At 35.4% G+C, this 22246-nt stretch overlaps 1 protein-coding gene and 1 pseudogene across 1 annotated transcript; both read left to right on the top strand.

Annotated features, from left to right (window-relative positions):
* Window positions 1-1282: 1282 nt before the first annotated feature.
* Window positions 1283-6909, top strand: LOC120217051 (DNA polymerase eta). The gene is made up of 16 exons (XM_039214273.1): window positions 1283-1403; window positions 1554-1674; window positions 1789-1900; window positions 2000-2170; window positions 2467-2631; window positions 2747-2850; window positions 3013-3132; window positions 3418-3541; window positions 4255-4368; window positions 4501-4716; window positions 4820-4928; window positions 5004-5125; window positions 5544-5613; window positions 5705-5811; window positions 6288-6402; window positions 6481-6909. The coding sequence occupies exons 1-16, from the start codon at window positions 1328-1330 to the stop codon at window positions 6750-6752; spliced, it is 2118 nt and encodes a 705-aa protein (XP_039070204.1). The 5' UTR covers window positions 1283-1327; the 3' UTR covers window positions 6753-6909.
* Window positions 6910-14131: 7222 nt separating this feature from the next.
* On the top strand, window positions 14132-14830 carry LOC120217036 (annotated as a pseudogene).
* Window positions 14831-22246: the final 7416 nt, after the last annotated feature.

Consider the following 22246-nt stretch of genomic DNA (forward strand, 5'->3'; position numbering starts at 1 on the left):
AAAAACGAGGATGAAATGAGTCTGAGGTGTCATATTTTATTTTGTTTTGTTTTGAAAGGGTTATAATGGATGTTTCCAGATTTGGTCTTGGAATAAATGCATCGATTAATTTATATGTTTTTCTTAAGAGTTGATTTCGCTTGACGAGCGACAACCACGCATTTCTCCTCCTATTTTGAGAGTTTATGGCTAAGAATTTGGATATAATATCAAATTTACCGATTTTTAAGTTAATTATTTTTGGAGCTCAATGAAATGATATTTACTATTTACCCATAATTAGTAATGTTATCTATCATTTAAATTTTTGTTAATTTTCATTTTTTTTCGAAATCAACTCTTAAAGATTCTATTGATTATGACAAAGTGATGAAAAACTATAGATTAGGGAGAAAAAAGAAAGGAGCATGAGAGAAATGTTGGAAGCATAGATGGGCACTCCGTAATTTATAACTCGAATTATTATTAATACTAGACAAAATTCGTTAAAACGACGTTACCTCAATATTACAACACTACTATATTAATTGCGATTAATTTACAAACACAACCTCGTTATTCTATGTTTTGCTAAGCTTTACTCAATTCTCTCTAACTTTCTAAGCTTTCACATATTCCATCTCATACATAAACTAAAACTATTAAGGTCTTTTTATAGACAATTTAACCACCTATATATGTTGCATTTTCATATCGTGCTCTACTTCAATTTTGCAATTTAGTTGATAAGCTTTGCATGTGTTGCTGTCAAGTTTTGTTGCTGTCGACTCTTTAATTCATTTTCCATTTGCCACGTTAAGCTTTACGGATATGTCACGTTGCCTTCCATCACATGTTTATTTTCCATGCTTAACTCTTAAGTAATTCATACTTCTGCCAAGTCATCTCCTTCCTCATTAAGTAGTTAATTTACAACCTGCCTTTTTTGACTTTTCAAACTTTGTATACACAATTTTTTTCTTATCAAGTTGAGGAAGAATAGAAATTATTTATTATTTAACATTAAATTTATTTTTAATATAACATTTAATTGGTCAAAAAATTCAATCAATAATCAAAAAAATTTAATAACATTTTAAAATTAAGGACGTAGATTTAAAAAAAAAAAGAGTACTAAAAACAAATATTATAATAATTTAGAGTAAAATAGTAAAGGTGGGAGTTGAGCGTGACGAAAAAGGCGGCGAAGCGTATTGCAAAACGATGTCGTTTAGATTGGAAAGGGCGGGCAGTAGAGGAACTCTTAAATTGCTTTTCAAACAGTCGCTGTCCTCGCTGAGTAATAAAGCCAATGTGAAGAATTGGAGGGAAAAGAAGAGAGGGAAGGATGCCAGTGGCAAAACCAGAATCGTCTGATTCCAGGGTGATTGCTCATGTCGACATGGATTGTTTCTATGTTCAAGGTTTTTTTTACGCGATTTTATTTATTTCATTTATATGTTACTTAGGTTTTCGACCAATTCTGTATTTTCCGTTTCCTTATATTCCGTTCCAATTTCTCGAAATCTTTAAGTTCTGCCGTTACTTATGACTTTATTCATTGCACTCTGTAGTGGAACAAAGAAAGAAACCGCAATTGCGGGGTTTACCGACTGCTGTAGTACAGTACAATGAATGGAAAGGAGGGGCTTTGATTGCAGTCAGCTATGAGGCTCGTAAATTCGGGGTTAAGCGGTAGTTACGATGTCTAATGTATTCATTTTCGGGATTCTCTATTGGTGATCTATGTTTCTTTTTTTTTCTTTTTTTTTTGGCTTTTCTATCTTATGTGTGGTTTTTACTTTTTAGTTCAATGCGTGGTGCTGAAGCCAAGGAGGTTTGCCCCGAAATTCAATTGGTTCAAGTGCCTGTAAACCGTGGTAAAGCTGATTTGAATGGATACCGGAATGCGGGTTCTGAGGTACTTGAGATTTGACAACATTAATACTGTTTCAAGTGTATATTGTTAGTAACTCATTAGAAGACAATCTTATTGCTGAACTTTTAACAAAATTTGCAGGTGGTATCTATTCTTTCAAGGAGTGGCAGATGTGAAAGGGCTTCCATCGATGAAGTCTATCTTGATCTTACTGATGCAGCTGAAACCATGCTAGCTGAAAATCCTCCCCAAAGCTTGGAAACAATAGATGAAGAAGCTCTTAAGTCACATATTCTAGGGCTAAATTATGAGGTTTGTAGCCATGCTTTGGATCTTATGGTGTAAGATTCAATAATGCTTGAAATGGAGTTAATTGTGAGTGAATTAGTAGTATAGCATCTCTGTTGATAGACAGATGCCAAAATATGTGATCTTAGCTTTCGTGCAAAGTTCTTGGAACTTGGAAGCCTCTATCGCTATTTTGACAACAAAATCAGTAGACTTATATCCTGCCTTTGATTTTTCTCTCTACTTGGGATCATCTTGTACATTTTTGCAGCAGTAAGATTTTGCATATAGGATGTTATACTGTGTATGCAACAATGCAGGATGGGAGTGACGTTAAAGAAAATGTTAGGAAGTGGATAAATAGGCACAACACTGATCACCGTGATAAATTACTAGCTTGTGGGATCCTCATTGTTGCTGAACTCAGGATGCAGGTTTTTAAGGAGACAGAATTCACTTGTTCTGCTGGCATTGCTCATAATAAGGTAGCTAGAAAGTTTTTTTCTCTCTCTGTACTCTTTCAGCATGTACTTTACGGTTTTGTATAAAACTAGCTTTTACCAACCTCTGTCATCATCCTAACAGTGACTTTATTACCAGATGTTGGCAAAACTTGCTAGCGGTATGAATAAACCTGCACAACAAACTGTTGTGCCTTCCGCATCTGTAAATGGACTGCTCAATACATTGCCAATAAGGAAAATGTACGTTTTTAAAATTTCTGGATTTATTTGAAATGCTAAGTGAGAATTAGTTACATGCCTTGAGGAATGATAGTTAAACATCATCAGCAGAGCAGCATATGCCTTCTCAGCTTCTCTCCTAACATGTGGCACATTACTTTGACTAAAAAACTTTCTTTTCAGGAAACATCTTGGAGGCAAGCTGGGGATTTCCTTACAAAATGACATGGGTGTGAACACTGTTGGAGATCTATTGCAGTTTCCAGAGGAGAAGCTACAAGAACGTTATGGCATAAATACTGGGTCAAGACCTTCTATTAACAGTGCTTTTGCACATGTCTTATATTACTCTGATCATCATTGCAGCTTCTCCTCTTATAATATAAAACTTATGCCACATAAAATCAAGGACTGTTATCTATCACTTTCCAAATTTATTTTTATATGTTGACCTCTTGTTTTAATCTTTATATGGTAAAGATCCACCAGAAGAAAAGACCTTTTCTAGATGTGTTTTAACATTTTCTGATTCATTGAACAATTCTCTAAGTATGGTTCCTGAATACATATGTTTTGTTTGGGATCTAGTACTTGGCTGTGGAACATTGCAAGAGGAATCAGTGGAGAAGAAGTTGAGGGACGCCTTCTCCCCAAAAGCCATGGTTCTGGAAAGACATTTCCTGGCCCTCGGGCATTAAAGACGGTTCCTGCTGTAAGAGTTTTGTCTTAATAAAAAAAGCTCTACGATCTTTTCATGTCATGAAGTCATTGTGTTAATTTCCTGTGTGATCATCTTAGCATGTAGATTTTGTGCAAAATAAAGAGCATATTTTGTGACCTTAATCCCCAAGTGTTTGAAGTTATAAACGACGATACAGATTGCAACATAATACAGTGCTCTCTAATTATGCAATGCCTGCACTAGATTGTGGCATAGGATAATGGTGCCCACCAAAAATGCTAAAGTTGTTGAAAATATTCCAAATGTCATAAAGGTTGTTAGGAAATGATAGTTTTAGATCTATTGTGCAATGACCATAGCTTTATCAACATCAATGCCTGTGCTGACTTGATGCTAAGTTGGTTCTTTATTGAGTCATGATCGATGTTTAGAGGGATGTTTGAAAGGGGTGACTAAGGGAAAGTTTTGCAGCAAAAAAGGTGCTGAAGTTGGAGCAATAGTTTTTCTCTACTATGAACTTGTGGAAAGACAAATGATCATCATAGTTGGTGGAAAATGAAATTGCTTTGCTGCTTTGATTTCTCAATTTGCTTAGCATCCGCATTTGTCATCTAGCTCTTATATCAATTGTTTACTTGCTTCCATCATGTTGTCTTCCCTTGAGGCATTTTTGGGACATTTAGCAACTCTGTCACTGAAGTTCATTTTCTTTTGTAACTTGCCTCTTTATATCTTTGTACTAGGTGCAACACTGGCTTAATCAGCTTTGTGAAGAACTTAGTGAAAGAATTTGTTCTGACCTTGACCAAAACAAAAGGATGGCACACACTTTAACTCTGCATGCTAGAGCATACAAGGTATATCATTTATCTTTTATTCTGCAATTTTATGTGCCTGTGGCAGCTTCTTTCTATTAATCAATCCAGATTATTCTATAGGATGTGCTAACTCCAGCATTCTATTTTTGCTGATTACGAGTATTTCAACAGTCCAGTGACTCAGATTCTCAGAAAAAGTTTCCCTCAAAATCTTGTCCACTAAGGTATGGAACTGCCAAGATCCAGGAAGATGCCTTCAACCTATTTCAAGCTGGATTACGTGAATATGTTGGATTTTATGGTGTTAAGACTCAAGGAAATCATCATAGTGGTTGGGGAATAACATCTCTTTCTGTTTCAGCCAGTAAAATTGTTCCCATACCATCTGTAAGTTCTAGTGTACATTGTTTGCAGTAAATGATGACCTTGAGATGGTTTTTGGACTACCAAACTTTTTGTATTATATGTTAACTTCAAATATTTTTGACAGGGAACATGTTCAATTGCTAAGTATTTTCATGGCCAATCCACATCCCACTTCTCTTCAATGCAACCGTTGGATAACTTTAATGCTGAAGCAACGGTTTCACTACCTCCAGGTCTTCTTGCTTTTGTGATCATTTTCTGACCTTGTTTATGATTGTAATGCATTTTCACCATCAGAATGGGGCTAGGTGTTTATTCAGGTAGTGAATGCTACCCAGAGGTGAATTCACCCAAAGCAGAAGTTGATTTTCCTAAGGAAGAAAGCTGGATTGCGGATACAGTGCCTGATTTGGATCTTCAAGAACAGAAAGTAAATTTCTTGAAAGATGAAGTTCTTACTGTTTAGTTTTTGCTGATTCTTTTCTGACTTGCAGTTCTAAGATAACTAGGTTATCAAAAGAATGAGAACACAAAGTTTCTCTTTAAGGTTTCACTGCTAATTTTGAATTGTTTTTAAAATTTTGCAATTTGACAAGTGCTTTGGTTTTGCAATTTAGAATATGTGATGCAAGGAACATAGATCTCTATACTATTGTTATTTTTTCTTCATTGTAGAAAGCAAGGAACATAGATCTCTATAATTCGTAAGCCGCTTGATAAGAGTATAATATATGTTGTGTGAGAATTACCAACCTGTTTACGATACACACTAAACACACTATCTTATCTTCTTATTGTTATGTATATGGTTGTAAACATATCAGATTATAAATTTATTCTGTCTGCAGGATCTACCTTGCTCTCTATCAAAGATGCAAGATGGGTTCACCCAGGATATTTCACCATCCTTACTCTCAGGTGATAACTTCTGGTACTTGCTGTTTCTATTTGCTTTGTAGCTGCCCTTCCTAGTTCTGATTTTGTAATTGTGTTTATCGTGGAACTGAAGGGTGCTTGAAACAGAACCAGATTAAACAGCAAAGAGATATAACTAAGGATGAAGGTCGATTTAGGTCGGAATACAAGGGTCGAAAAGGAAAAAGATTGAAAGACAAGGTTCAAACTATGAATTTTCATTTATCTCTTACTGTGCTAGTGCTAATTAATGTTCTATACTGCTATCTTGAGAATACTTCTCATGATCTGTTTTGCTTTGATGGAGAATATCGAAGTTGTTATTTGACAGCTTTTCAGTTTCAAATTAATCATTGATGTATAATAATTAAGTTGGAAGCTGCTGGGGAGGTTCTAAGCTCAGCTGTTGGTTGTGAAGCTAGAGTTGAATAAGAAAAGTGAAAAAGAAGTGTGTAACTTTTAATATATATTTTTTTTTGAAGAATCGTGATGCAGATGGTTATACACTAGGGTTGCTCATGTGGAATTATGTCTAGGTTAAATGTAAGAAGTAATTTCCCCAGGGTATTAAAATAATAACCATGCATTTCATTATTAGTTCTGCCTGCCCATTTTTGCCATGTGCTTGTTCATTCTGACATTCCGGAATGTCTTAGCTTCATGTTTCCACTTGACAGGGAACAGCCTCAATTTTAGAACTTTTTAAGAGCTATAATCCCAACCCATTCGACTCCTCTTTGTCCCAAGAGTTCAAGAAAACTGCTGAAGGCAGTGATACCCGACTAACCATCGGTAAATCTCGAGACTCCGCTTTCATGGTTTATATAATTACCAATATATGGTTCTCTGAATGTTTAAACTTGGGTGCAGGTTTTGAGCCAAAAGGCCATAGCCTTGCTGTGGGAAAGGAGAAGCCAATGAATAGTAGTGGTAGCAGTTACAGTAGAGATGAGGGTGATGGAAGAAGAGAAGCATGGAGTTACAAAATTGATGAAATTGATCAGTCGGTGGTCGATGAATTGCCACCGGAGATCCAAGATGAGATTAAAGCATGGGTGCATCCCCATAAGTGGCGGCCTAATAATACGGTCGAGCGAGGTTGTAAAATCTCTCATTATTTTTCACCCACCAAAAAGTCATAATTAAGAAAACAATGATAATATGTTAGGAGAAGGTTAGTATTTATACGCAACCTTATGAATCTTCTACCTGCAAGTATATATTTAAGAAGTTTCATGAGCCAAATTTGAATCATATCTAGTATCTAGCAAGACCTAATGCTAGCTTGTTGGAGGTGTGGAACTGCATGGTTTTTTTTCATGTATACAGTTGGGGTTAGGCAGAACACGATTATGTTTGGAATAGCAGAAAAATTTTGAATTTTAAGATAATTAAATTGATCTTTTAAAATAAACTTGAATAAATAATTTGAACTTTTGAGTTGTAATCGATATTAAGTTTTTATAAATTGAATAATAAAAAAATCAAGTAATAAATTGATGCGAGTTTACTCCTTCAATCTTTTAATTTTAAAAAAAGTTGTTTTCTAAGAAAAACCTAAAATAATATTTAAATTATAAAAATATTAAAAAACCGTGTAAAAGAATGTAATAATTAAGCTCAATTTTATAGAAAAAGAAAATCCAATCAAAGGAGTCTCGGGTTGAAGTAAAAAAAATACGAGTATTAAAGGTTAAGTAATAGTAACGGCATTGGTTGTTTTAGTAATTTTCAGCAAAAAAAAATAGAATAAGACAAGTGAGGAGGCCAAAGAAAAGTGAAGAAAAAGGGAAGGGGAGATTTTGAAAAATATTTGACCCATTTTAATCTGCTAAGGCTAAAATCAGCCACACTGTATCCTTTCTCCTCCGTTGACTCCTTACTCTGCTACCGTTGACCTTTATCAACTTTTTTTATTTTTTTTGCCTTCTTAGATGTTTTTACCAAAATATCACCTTTACACACAATAGTTACTTGTCAGACACCTTTTTCAAATATTACCGATATAGCACCTTTTATTAAACGATGGCAATAAAGATCCGCGCCTTCGCGAGTTTTATCCGAGGTGGCGCCACGTTAGGGGAAGGCACAGATCACCATCCGTGTCTTCGCGGGGTTCTGACACGTGATCCGCGTCTTCCATTATACACGTTGAATTATTGGTACTCCATTATTACCCGAGGCTGAAAACTCAGCTTTTAAACGCTCCCTCTCCCCTATAAATAACAGTCCCTCTGAATGCAAACATCATCACACCAAAATTACTTGTTTATTCTCACTTCTATCAATTCTTTATATCAAGTTAAATAGATTTTTTTATTGTTTTTATAAGGTAAAATTATTTTTGATTATATTGTATTTATTTTATATTTAATTATTTGAACAATTTTTATTGTACTAATTATTTTATATTATTTTTTATGATTGTAAAAGTGGAAAGCAATATCATACCTCGAGACATGTTGCCGATACGGTAATAATATGAAATTGTGTTATTTAAATTATTGTGAAAATTTTTAATTTTTTGGATTAGTTTATATTTTAATTCATATACTATTTATTCAATTAGGTGTATTTCAAATATAAGAATCTCAATCTTTCAAAGTATCAAAATGATGTGTATTTCAGCTATTGTTTACTATGATGGAGAAATTCAGGAAGATGAAACCGACGTCGTCTTTGCATCAAATTATTCTGTCGGAATATCCTTCAAGAGAAACATCACTCTTGAGGAGCTGATCAATAAAATTTCAAGGAATGTTCATGTTGGAAGTGCTAGAAGATTGTCCTCAATTCATTACATATTACAACCGCAGTATTTCCGTTAACTTATACATCGTTCAAACTCTCCAACGATGATGATGTTGCTATGATAGTTGCTTCTCAGAATCAATATTCAGATGTCGATACACATATGTATGCGATATTTTTTTGAAGTGACTGTCGTTCGTGGTATGTCATTATGCTCCAACTATGAGCTGGCTTAATAAGCTGATCAAGTTGACAGCCAAACTCAAGTAATGTGTAATGATTTTAACTCGTTAATGGGAAATCCACATCATGGTGTCATCCCATCAAGTTCAATGGGGAGACATTCATCAGCAACTTCTTACGATATGTACCGAGGTGGCTCCACAAACAATCCGTATGACAACATCGCTTCCAGTTCAAGGGGAAGGCATTCATTTGCCAATTTTTTTGACCTAAATATGGAGATGCCCTTAACGCAACAATCTGTGCAGTACCCATTTGACACGACACTTTCAAGTTCCAAGGGGAGGAATTCAACTGTGAGCTTCTTCAACCTCAATGTCGAGATACCTTCAAGCTCAAGGGGAAGGCATTAAACTACCAGCTTATTCGACCTAAATGTCGACATCGTGGAGGAACCCTCATCTCTACCAGAAGAACCTCTTCGTAATCCAGGTGCGGATAGTGCTGAGACTGAACTATTCATCCAGCTAGAATCACTACAGTTCAACATGAACTCCGATGATGATGTAGATGAATTTTCCAGAAATATGATACACACCGAACCTCCATCATACATGTATGAAGATGACTATGGTGCAATGTATGGGCCAAAATTTACGGATATGCCTAATGTTGGTGACTACAAATTTAACTCATCAGTCAATGATGGTGAGTTATATAAAGGAATGAAGTCTCCATCCAAAGAAAAAGCAATGATGACAATTAAGAATTACTACATTCGTAATTCTGTTTAGTCTAGAGTCGACCATTCCACCACCAAAAAGTATGTCTGCCACTGTGTCCAACGTGACAACGGATGCAACTGGATGGTTCGTGTATCGAAGAGGAAGAGGAAAAACAATATATGGGAACTAGCAGTATACAACGGTTCTTACACGTGTTGTGCTAGATGGATCAACCATGATAATTCTAACTTGGACTCCAATATTATTTTCCAAACCATCATGTCCATGGTCAAAGCAAACTCCCATATAGCTATTGCGGTGTTGATTTTAGCTATACAGTCACAATATGGGTACACCATCTCATACAGAAAAGCATGGAAGACAAAGCAGAATGCCATTAAAAAACTTCACGGCGAGTGAGATGCATCTTACAACGAACTACCAAGTTGGTTTAGGGTAGTTCACAGATTGAATCCTGGGACAATTGTCGACTTCGAAACTTACCATGCATACCACAATGATCGAGTGATTCGTAATCAATGCCAATTCTATCGGTTTTTTTGGACTTACCCACAGTGCATTAGTGTTGTGAAATACTGCAAGCCCGTGGTCCAAATTGATAAGACATTCTTTTATGTAAAATACAAGCAAGTTTTACTATTTGTAGTTGTTCAAGATGGTACTCGCAATAATCTTCTAGTTGTTTTTACCCTTGTTTAAGGAGAAGATACAGATTCTTGGGTTTTTTTCCTTAGAAACTTAAGCTTACATGTTGTTACGAAGGAAAAATCTGTCATTTTAGATCGTGAAGCTAGGATTAAAGAAGCAATAGAGTCTTTGGGTCCAATGTGGCAATCGCGGTATTGTATCCGACACATTGTTGCTAACTATCATGAACAGTTCAAGAAGAATGATAAGCGCCAATTACATGTGTGCATGGGTATGTAAAAATGCCTAAGTTTATTTCTCAATCATTTTTATTTTTTTATGGAAACTTAATAGTAAGTTTTATATTTGACGCTCAGGTTACAAACTATTACCTAAAACATTTGAGTCCATGCTTCAAGATTTGTGAGGGAAGAATGAGGACAAATGCATATGATGGTGGATATCGATATGGACACATGACGACCAACTTGGTTGAGGCTATCAATTCGACCTTAAAGGGGGCACTCCATTTACCAGTAACGATTTTGCTTAAAACAACGTATTTTCATTTGGGAGCACTTTTTGCCAAGCTCGGGGGGCAAGCTTAAACTTGGGCGCAAAACGGTCATGTCTATCACCAAAGATTAGTTATAGATCTACAAAAAAGAATTGCTATATCAAATAGAATATTTGTAACAATCTTCTTTAGAACCCATGAATTACTTCTTGTCACAAAGATGTCACGACCTCTTCAAGGGATTCAAGCTAACTCGTTCAGAGTTAATCTACGAGACAGGTGGTGTGACTATGGGTTTTTTTCAAGCTTTAAAGTATCCATGCTCTCATGTCATAGCAGCTTGATCTCATACCCGTCAAGACTATGATCATTTTGTGGATCTTGTGTATCGGCTTTCAGAAGTATTTAAGGTATATGAATTTGAGTTCCCCAATAGGTAATGAAAAAGACTCTGATGAGGTTCAGAATTGACTTCTAATTATACCAGATCCATCCTTATTAAGGGAGCCCGACCGTCTAAAACCCACTCAAATTCATTGTGATATGGATATTCGAGAGACGTCCAGAGAAAACAAAAGATGTGGGCATTGTAGAACCTAGGACACAATAGGAAAAAATGTTCATCTCTTTTGTCATCAAGTAACCGTTGATACTGTGATGATGTAATAGTTGTTTATGAAATATAAGTTTGTGTTATTTAATTTTCATTTACTTTCAATTAATGTCATTTGAGCATCACCTAGTAATGGGCTACTCAAGTGAAAATTAAATAAAAACCTTACAAACTAAATACAAGAAAACGATACAATTCAAACAATAAGAACAACTAAATAGAAACATTAAATGCAGACGATATAATTAAAACAATTAAATAATAAAAACATTAACAAATAAAATAAATAAAAAGTTCATAATTAAATAAAAACTTTACAATTACTGCTAAAAAAAATTAAATAAAAATATTAACAAATAAAATAAATAAAAAATATATATAATTAAATAAAAACTTTACAATTACTGGTAAACAAACAAAATTAAATAAAAACATTACAAACTAAACAACTCTATCGTTGCATGCGTCTTGAATGTGTTCTGCAGGGCGGTAGATGTCTGTGTCGATAAGGATTTCTTCGTATAACTTGTTCTTCCTCCTCACTCTCATCATTATAATCATCACGAGTAGCTACATTTTGTTGACGAGGGATGGATGACGATGTAGTACCTCCATAGAATAAGGACCCTGGAGGTGTATGGCTGACTATCCCACCACTCATAGAAAATTGTGAAATCTACAAAAATACCGATATCAATGAGTGCGAAAACTGCGCTGGAGGTGTCTGTGTATATGGTCCACCTTCACCCGCCAAATAAGCAGCATATGAACTCCATACTAGATCTACAAGCATAGAAGTATAATATCCTCCATGAGGGGTCATAAAACCCTATGACGGTGGCATCTGACTCGGCTATGGTGGCATCTGATATAGCTACGGTGACATATGATATGGAAGCAATGTATTTGACTCGACTGCGGTGGCATCTGAAATGGTTGTGGTACCATCTGATATGGTTGTGGTGCCATCTAAAACGGTTGCGGAATGTACACTGGTGTAGAAAATAGATACTGTGATAGTTCTGGTACTACAGTTGAGGACGAGCCGAAAGCGCTTACTCTCCGTCCACGAGTCGGGGGACGATGATGATGTGACAATGAGCGTCTTTGTCGGCACCGATGGATGCTCCCGCCTCGTGCTTCCTCAAACAGTAGGAATAATTTCCTATTCGTATTGAACCACTCATGATAATAGTCATCAACCAAATAATGATCCACATAAACGGGTTCCGTATGGGGAATGCATCCACGTCGGTCCTCCTATGTCATTACCCACTCTATGTGCTTCAGCAGCTAGTCGACTTTTTTTTTGCCCCGTCTATAGATGATATGCATATTATCGAGATTCTTAGGTGCCTCCGAAATAGATTGTACGAAACCAAATTGGCGTAGCACACGATCAGTAGGATGTCACTTAACAATAGCATAACATATCAGATGGGTCACCATCATCCAAACATCTAATGTGCATCTCAAGTGATGTGGGATGCAAATCCTCATTTCTTCAATAGAATAAGTAGCCCATTGAAACTAAAACAAATATATAAAATTCTTATTAAAATAATATTTTAATTATATAACGATAATTAAAAGTAAATAATAAAATTTAAATACATACCTCTATACCAGTTTTCTGATCAATGAGTAGCCGAATTTCTTTCAATTCATCCGGTAAATCCCGATGATCGTTTCTTGCACTTGACCACCTATTCAATGAAAAAAATTCATTATATACTCAACAAAATTATTTATATATGAATTCAATATTGAAATTACCTCAACAATAACATGAAGACCAACGGGATTTTTACGACCGGACATAAAAAGGGCATGCGATACTACGCCCAATACTGGAGAAGAATGAGACATCCACCGATAGTGTTTTTCGATAATCAGTTGCTCGACACATTTCCCTATACAGAAATGCCAAAACTGCAGAGCCCCAACTGAGTGTTCCGGTAATGTGAAAATCTGCGATGTGATACAACCACATACAATGAAATTGGTTGCGCGATTTGTCGGGCATTAGGATCCCTCCTATGAGTTGTAATATGTAAGCTCGTGCATACATTTTAACATGTTCCTCGGAGGCGTTGCGACTCAAATGTTTAAAAGTTGTATCTAACCAATTTAACGGTATTCGTCCACCGTTGAATTAAACGGGACACCTCCAAGATACTCATTATATAAGGAATGCCACCATCCGCCACCCCAAAAATCACATCCCCATCTACCGAAAGCCCCAAATGTATGGAAACATCATCCAGCGTAATTGTGCACTCTCGACACGGAAGATAGAATGTGTGTGTTTCTGGTCTCCACCTCTCAACCAGTGCAAACATAAGGTTGGATTCAAAGTTACAGTGCCCTTCATATTTCGTTACGTAACCGATCCAGCCTTGGCTAAATATGGCCAGACACGAGAAGGTAACTCTAACTTAACATTACGAATGAATGGATATAATATAATGTCTCTCTCCTAATTTAATAAATATTTTACAAATTAAAATATAAATTAATACTAAAAAATTAAATAAATAAAACATTCACAATAATTAAAATAACAACACAATTTAAAATTATTACCGTATCGATAAAATGCCTCAAGATATAACTCTTATTTAAACGTAGCAATCCACTTTCTATTTTATAATTGCAAAAAGTAATAAAAATTTAGTATAATAAAATTTAGTAAAATAATAAATTATTAAATAATTCTAATATAATAGAAAATATTTTTCCTTCTTAATATAAATATTCATAATAGGAAGAATGAAAGAATTTGAGATTTGAGTGTGGTATTCATAGGGAGAGGGGAGGGGAAGATGGGTGGTAATTAAAGTGGGAGACGGACAGTTGGGGTAATAAAGGAAAGACGCGGATCATGATCTGTTCCTTTCGTACATGTCAAAACCCCGCAAATGCGTGAATGACGATATGCTCCTTCCCCTAACGGGGCACCAACTCAGACAGAACCCCTCGAAGGCACATATGACGATCCACACTTTATTGCCACCGTATGAGAAAGGATGTTAGATCGATAATATTTAGGAATTATTGTATGTAAGGATGATATTCGGGTAAAACGCCGTCTTCTCCTCCGATCTTATCATCGGCGAGGGCAGCTTCAGCTACGTCTACAAAGTTACCCTCTCCAACGGAGTCACCGTAGCGATTAAAAAGCTCAACCTTGATGCCTTTCAGGGCCTCCGAGAGTTCCGAGCTGAGATGGAAACACTAGGTAATCGTTAAGATCCTCGGGTTCTGCTCGTCGGGTATCCATCGGGTTTTGATTTATGAGTTCATCGAGAGAGGGAGTCTCGACCAATTGATGTACGCTGAAGGTCAAGAAACTCCACCGATGGGTTACTTAATTGGCATACGAGGAAGAAGATAGTTCGTGGGATAGCTGATGGGCTGGTTTATTTGCACGGACTCGATACGCCCATCATACATAGAGATATTAAGGCCAACAATGTGTTGTTAGATCAAAATTTCAATGCCCATATTTCTGATTTTGGTTTAGCACGACAAATCCAAGAGTCCCGCTCACACGTTTCCACTCAAGTCGCCGGAAGTATGGGTTACATGCCTCCGGAGTACCGTGAGGGGAACACGACGGCGATGGTTGTAGCTGATGTTTATAGCTACGGGATATTGATGATCGAGATCGCCACCCAAAACCGGCCCAGTTGGCCGGTGAAGTTGGAATGGAAAATAATAGGTCGTGTAGTGGGCTCGGCAAATGGTGGGTCTAAACCGAGAAATAGAAATGGTATATGAAAATATCAACAGAGACGGGTTGGTTTATTCGTTTATGCTCGTTTATTTATGTTGATTTGCTTATGTTCACTCTGTCGTAACCGGTTTTCGTCCGGGCACGAAATTATTTATTTGACAGGAAAATTGATGTGAATAAATGGTTCTGAAAATAATTTGGGAGTCGCCATCGGCCTTTTGGATCAGGTAGGTCGAATACCTAAAAATTATTTTTTTTAAAAGAGTTTTAAGAAAACACCAATTAAAATATGAATTGATCTGCGTTTATAACCAAAAATTTGTTCTTTTTAATAATAAAAAGGGATTCGTGGTCGGTTACGTTTAGGGAAGGATTAGCACCCCTACAACGCCCAAAATTGGTACTTTTTAATTATAAATTGTCTCTATTATTAAAAATATTAAAATTTTAAAATATATTTAATTTATAATCCTATTATTTCTAAATTATAAAAAATATTTATTTAAAAATATCAGAAAAGGACTTCTAGGTGCCTTAAGACAGCTATTTTCTTTGATATTGATTAATTTACATAAAATTAAATAATAATTTTTTATTTTATAATATTTAATTTTAAAATACCAGAATAGGACATCCAGTTGTATTAAGACTGTCCTTTTCTTCGATATTGAAAAATAAATATTAAAATAATTTATTTGAAATAAATATTTATTTATTATATATATATTTATGACTATAAAAATATTTAAATAAATAAACAAGTAAAATAAAAATAAAAATACAATTGGAGCTATATATTTAAAAACAATAAATGAAAACATTTAAAATAAATGACTAAATTATAGTAAAAATAAAATTATAAATCTAATTCATAATTAATCAAAATTATAGGGATTAAACATGCTATTTCTTTATTTTATTTATTTAGTGACTAAAATAAAATTATTTAAAATTCGGATATTATAATAAAATAAATTAAAATATAAACTAGGGATTAAAATATTATTTATTAAATTAAGGGATTAATTCTGTTATTTATCCTAAATATATTATTTTAATAAAAAGGACTAAAATAAATAAAATTAAAATTTCGAGATCAAATTAAAAGTATTATGAATTCGATTTAGTGACTAGAATGTAAAGTTTACAAGTTGGGAGGACGGCGGACGGGATTTAACTATTATCTAATTACGCGCATAGTCCTTCCCGAAACGACGTCGTTCGGGAAGGCCTATAAAAGGTCCAAAACGGCTGGCCCGAAGGGCCAGCTTCATTTCTTTATTTTCCCTCTCTCTCTCTTCTCTGAGAGAGAAATTTTCTCTCGCTTCTCTCTAAAACAGAGAGAAGCCAGCCGGCCGGCAACCGTCAGCCGGCGTTCGTCCGCCGTCAACCACCACCGCCGGCCACCGTCTTCGGTGGCCGGAATTTTTTTTTTTACATTGAAACGTAGATCGGACTGTCCTAATGACGGTTCCGATGATCTTTTCCTTTAAACGGCTCCCAATCGGAGCAAATCTAAAAAAAATACCTTCGGTTTTTCGAAGGTTTTGGTGAGATCCGGTGGTCGGCTTCCTCGGTAAGTTTCTCTTCTTCCTTTTTCTTTCTTTTCTGTTTCTTTGCTGCGTTTGTTGTTGAGATCGTTGGTAGTATTTGATTTCTCTATGTTCTCGGTTTTTTGTCTCTCTGGGATCTGTTGTTCTCTCCGTTTCCTCTCTGTCTCTTTTTTTTTTTCAGGTTCGGGTGGTGGCTTTTATAGCCACCACCGGTGTGGCCATCGGACCGGTCCGAAGAGGGGGTTTCGGTGAGTCACCAGACTACCAGTGGTGACTCACCCCTTAGCCATGGCGTGGACGGCTGGCGTTGGAGTTTCTGGAGCCTTCGTTTGGGACGTGGCAGCGGCGGAGGCGGTTGGAACAGCAGCGGCGGCCGTGTGGCCCTAGGGTATCATACCCTAGGGTTTGTATCTGGAGCCATCTGGACCGTTGGATCTTGCCAGATCCAACGGCAGCAAGCTGAGGCGGCTGGGATTAGGGTTAGGAAACCCTAACTGAAACCCTAAATGTTTTTGGGTTTCAGTTTGGTTTGGGCCAGAAAATTGGTTTGTAATTTATTTTTTTTAATAATATTTATATATGTATTTAATATATTTAATAATAATAATAATAATAATAATAATAATAATATAATAATAATAATAATAATAATATAATAATAATAATTAATTAATATGGGTAAAAAATTAGTATCTTCAGCTGCCCCTCTTTGCTCATTCTTGTGTTAACAAGAATAGGGCAAAGATGAAAAGATAATAAAATTTTTTATCCATTTGGCTTCACTTGATAATAATGGAGATGTTGAATAAATTCTTCTCTTTCTTTCAAATGAGTTCTTCTCATTATGAACTTTCCGCTGGGGATGATGTTGACCTCTTTCTTTCTGTGATAGAGTCATTCAAAAGGTTGAATAAGCTCTTGATGAGTTCTTCTCATTATGAACTTTCTCTAGAAAGGCTGATGCTAATCTATCTCCTTCTGTGATAGAATTATGCAAAAAGTTGAACAAGTTCTTCTTATTATGAACTTCTTCTTCCTTCTTCAGATGAGTTCTTCTCATTATGAACTTCTCTGGAAATGCTGATCCATCAATTGATGAATTCATGTAAAAGGTTGAACAAATTCTTCTCATTATGAACTTCTTCTTCCTTCTTCAGATGAGTTATTCTCATTATGAACCTTCTCTGGCAAAAATAATCCATCAAGTGATGAATTCAGACAAAAGGTTGAACAAGCTCTTCTCATTATGAACTTTTTCTTCCTTCTTCAGATGAGTTCTTCTTATTATGAACTTTCTCTAGAAAAGATAATCCATCAATTTGATGAATTCAGGTAAAAGGTTGAACAAATTCTTCTCATTATGAATTTCTTCTTCCTTCTTCAGATGAGTTCTTCTCATTATGAACCTTCTCTGGAAATGCTAATCCATCAAGTGATGAATTCAGGCAAAAGGTTGAACAAATTCTTCTCATTATGAATTTCTTCTTCCTTCTTCAGATGAGTTCTTCTCATTATGAACCTTCTCTGGAAATGATAATCCTTCAAATGATAGATTTGAATCTTTGCTAAAATCTTTGAAATTCATGTTAAAAATTCAACAAGAATAAAAATGAATGAAAATGCATGTATTTTTGAAAATGCCTAAATATGATGCATGAATGTTAAATTGTTTGATTTCAGATTGGTGAATTGAGTATTTCTTCAATTGTAAAAATCCAATAAATCTTTCTTCTTCAAATCAAAGAATATATCATCTTTGACAAATGTAGATGTAGATATAATGTCACAAAACCTCTTGAGAATAAAACTCAATAGTATAGGCTTTTGAAAAGCTTGCATTCAGGCAACATGTTGATTCTGATAACAATTCATCTGATTATGAAGTGACATTTCAAGATGATTTCACAGATATCGATAGTTCTTCTAATACCGAGAAATCTTGAATTCTGATTCTGATGAGGAGAATAAACTGTTATACTTGACAAAAATGGGATTCTGAGAGGCTGAAACTTCAAATAGCCCTGGAGAAACGTGGTCCAGATTCATCAATTGATAGATTTTATATGTGCTGCTCAAATAGCTAAAGCTACTGACACATTTCTTCCGGTAAAAGATGGGAAGCCATTATGTGATGATCCCAATTACAAGAAAAGGCGAAACCTGGGCTATGATTTTTGGGAAAGGAATAAGAAAAAGAAGCTTGAAAAGAAACTTCTTAATGAAGATGATCATGCAGTTCATCTTTTAATTCCAATGATTGGTTATGTAGTTCTTACCAAACCTGATCAAATAACTCAAAGAACACTTCCAGAAGATGCTATTGAGTCTCCTTATTTCTACTATGAGCAAATTCATCTTCCAAATTCAATGATTGATTCTGCCAAACAGATCAGATAACTCAAAGAACACTTCCAGAAGATGCTATTGGCAAATTCATTTTCCAGTTAATGTTTGGACTAAGATATCACAATGCTTATTCGATGTAGAGCCAGAATTTGTAGATTCGAAGCATTTCCATGCTACTACACTGAAAAGGGCTATATTCATAATTCTGTCAGTTAAGAACAGATTTTCTCTTATTCTGCCCCCTCCATGTGCTGATGCTTTTCCATTGACAAAGAAATGATGGCTTTCATGGGATCCAAGAACAAAGTTGAACTGTTTATAAACATATACAGGAAGTGCCAATTTGACAGAAAGGATCTGTAAGGCTCTTGAAGCTTATGACAATGAGCCACCTTCGAGTGTCCAGAAGTATGTTCTTGATGAGTGCTGAAAATGGAATCTAGTATGGGTAGGAATGAATAAAGTTGCTCCATTTGAACCTGATGAGGTGGAAATGCTTCTAGGTTTCTTTAAAAACCATACACAAGGATCTGTATAGAGACATGTTTCCCAGTGATATCAATGTCTTGTTTCTTTTTGCTGGAATCAGTGCTGCAAAGATCGCCTTCTACTGTCTTAGTATATCTTTGAAAACAGATGTGCAAGAACTGAATGGTGATCGGTTGGAGCAATTGATGAGTAGATTTGTCAAATTCGACCTTGTTGTTGGTAACATCCCGTGTAATAATCTTGATGTTCATGGCTTTAAGATGGTGATGATTTGCTTATTTTGTATTCCATGCATTTAAAAGTATTAACATAAAGTGATATTCAGAAATCTTTAATTTATTTCAAAATTATGTTAATTCATAGAAGAATAAATTGAATTTCCAAAAATAAATTGAATCTCAAATAAATTGAACTTGAAATATATAGAATTGTATTCAAAGTTCTGGCAAGCATAAGAATAATAAAAATTCAAATGTCTCAACAAATTATAAGCATAAGTATTTCTAAATTAATCAAGTTGACACAATTTAGAGTAATGATGTAAGCTTTTGTCTGGAAGATCTCAAACGTTGTCAAAATGCTTGTAGATGTGAAGTTTCTTCCAAACTGTCAAAATCTTAAGAGAATTCAATTGCCGGATGCCTAATATCAACCTGCATTTGAGCCGCCTTTTCAGGTTTTCAACTCAAATCCTTCATTTGGTTACAAGATGCCCTTTGCGGGTTTTCACCTTGACCCCCCTTTTTCTTTTTTCTTTTTTCTTTTTTTTTTCTTCAAGCATAATATTTCTTGATAGAATCTGAGTTTATTGGATTTCTCAGAATTTTTCCATCCATTTCTGCCAAGATCAATGCTCCTCCGGAAAAAGCTTTTTTCACAACGTATGGCCCTTCCCAATTAGGCATCCATTTCCCACGGAAATCTTTATGTATAGGCAAGATCTTTTTTAATACTAGATCACCCTCTTGGAACTCTCTTGGAAATACTTTTTTGTCATGAGACTTCATCATCCGTTTTTGATACATCTGTCCATGGCAAATAGCTTTCAATCTTTTCTCCTCAATAAGGTTCAATTGATCAAATCTAGCTTGGATCCATTCGGATTCATCCAATTTTATTTCTCTCAATATTCGAAGCGATGGAATCTCAACTTCAATTGGTAAGACTGCTTCCATCCCATAGACTAAAGAAAAAGGCGTTGCCCCAGTAGATGTTCGAACAGTAGTTCGGTATGCATATAAAGCAAAAGGTAACTTCTCGTGCCAGTCTTTGTAAGTTTCAGTGGTCTTTGTAATGATTCTCTTGATGTTCTTATTTGCTGCTTCAACTGCCCCATTCATCTTTGGACGATACGCCACTGAATTTTCATGTTTGATCTTAAACTGAGCACAAAGTTCGGTCATCATTTTGTTGTTCAGGTTCAGAGCATTATCTGTAATGATCCTTTCTGGTAGACCATATCGGCAAACTATCTCTTTCTTTATGAATTTACAGACTGTGGACCTCTTAATATTGGCATATGAAGCAGCTTCAACCTATTTGGTAAAATAATCAATTGCCACAAGGATGAAGCAATGTCCATTCGATGCTTTCGGTGTGATTGCTCCAATGACGTCTATTCCCCACATAGAAAATGGCCAGGGTGCTGTCATTACATGTAAAGGAGATGGGGGTACATGAATCTTGTCTGCATATATCTGGCATTTATGACATTTCCTTGCATAATCAATGCAATCTGTGTACATGGTAGCCCAATAGTATCCATATCTCATTATTTTTCTGGCCATGGAAAGATCATTTGCATGTGTTCCACATATTCCACTGTGTACTTCTTCAATGACGTTTCGAGCTTCGCTGGTATTTAAACATCTCAATAGCATTTGATCATTGCTTCTTCTATACATAATCTCGCCATCAAGAAAATATCCAGCAGCCATTCTTCTCAAGGTTCTTTTATCAATTTCTGATGCATTTGGTGGATAACTTTGATTTTTGATATATTGCAGAATATCATGATACCATGGTTTACCATCTACCTCTTCTTCCACATTATAACAATGTGCAGGAATTTCATATACTTGCATTTTGATTGGCATCATATCAACTTTCTTAGTTGCTTGAAACATAGCAGCTAATCTAGCCAAAGCATCTGCCATTTGATTTTCTTCTCGAGAGAGATAATCGAAGGTAACTCTCTCAAATTCTTTCACTAATTCGAGGGTAAAATTTCGGTATTCCAACAATTTGGAATCTTTTGTTTCCCATTCTCCTCTCAATTGATACACCACTAATGATGAATCTCCATATATTTTGAGACATTTGATTTTTCTTTCTATAGCTGCTTTCAATCCCATGACACAAGCTTCATATTCCGCCATGTTATTGGTGCAAAAGAACTCCAGTCTACTTGTAAAGGGATAATAAATATTTTCTGGAGAAATTAACACTGCCCCGATTCCTCGTCCCAAAGCATTGGATGCTCCGTCAAAGTAAAGCTTCCAAGTTACAAATGCATCATTTGTTTTGACTTCTTCATTCATGGATATACATAACAAATCTTCATCGGGAAAATTAAAGCTCAAAGGCTGATAATCATTTGATACACGACTGGCCAGAAAATCTGCTATTATACTTCCTTTTATTGCTTTTTGGTTGACATATACAATATCAAACTCAGATAATAACATCTGCCATCTAGCCATTCTGCCTGTCAAAGCTGGTGATTCCATTAAGAATTTCAAAGGATCAAGTTTTGATATCAACCAAGTAGTATGGTATAACATATATTGTCTGAGTCTTCGAGTAGTCCACACCAAAGCACAACATAATTTTTGTATTGGTGGATATCGAATTTCACAATCAGTAAATTTCTTACTAAGATAATAAATAGCTTTTTCTTTCCTTCCCGATTCATCATGCTGTCCTAGTACACATCCCATCGAATTTTCGAAGACCGTCAAGTAAAGAATTAATGGTCTATCAGGCATTGGTGATACTAAAATGGGGGCATTGGATAAATATTTCTTAATAATATCCAAAGTTTCTTGACATTCTTCATTCCAGACTTCAGGA

Source organism: Hibiscus syriacus, unplaced genomic scaffold (assembly GCF_006381635.1).
Source record: "Hibiscus syriacus cultivar Baekdansim isolate YM2019G1 unplaced genomic scaffold, ASM638163v2 tig00110177_pilon, whole genome shotgun sequence".
NCBI lineage: Eukaryota > Viridiplantae > Streptophyta > Magnoliopsida > Malvales > Malvaceae > Hibiscus > Hibiscus syriacus.

Excerpts from the sequence above, each read along its gene's own strand:
- LOC120217051 (XM_039214273.1), top strand. The coding sequence starts at position 1,328 with ATGCCAGTGGCAAAACCAGAATCGTCTGATTCCAGGGTGATTGCTCAT. Across the intron at positions 2,632-2,746 it reads CTGGCATTGCTCATAATAAG|ATGTTGGCAAAACTTGCTAG; the intron begins GTAGCTAGAAAG and ends CTTTATTACCAG. Across the intron at positions 4,369-4,500 it reads TGCATGCTAGAGCATACAAG|TCCAGTGACTCAGATTCTCA; the intron begins GTATATCATTTA and ends GTATTTCAACAG.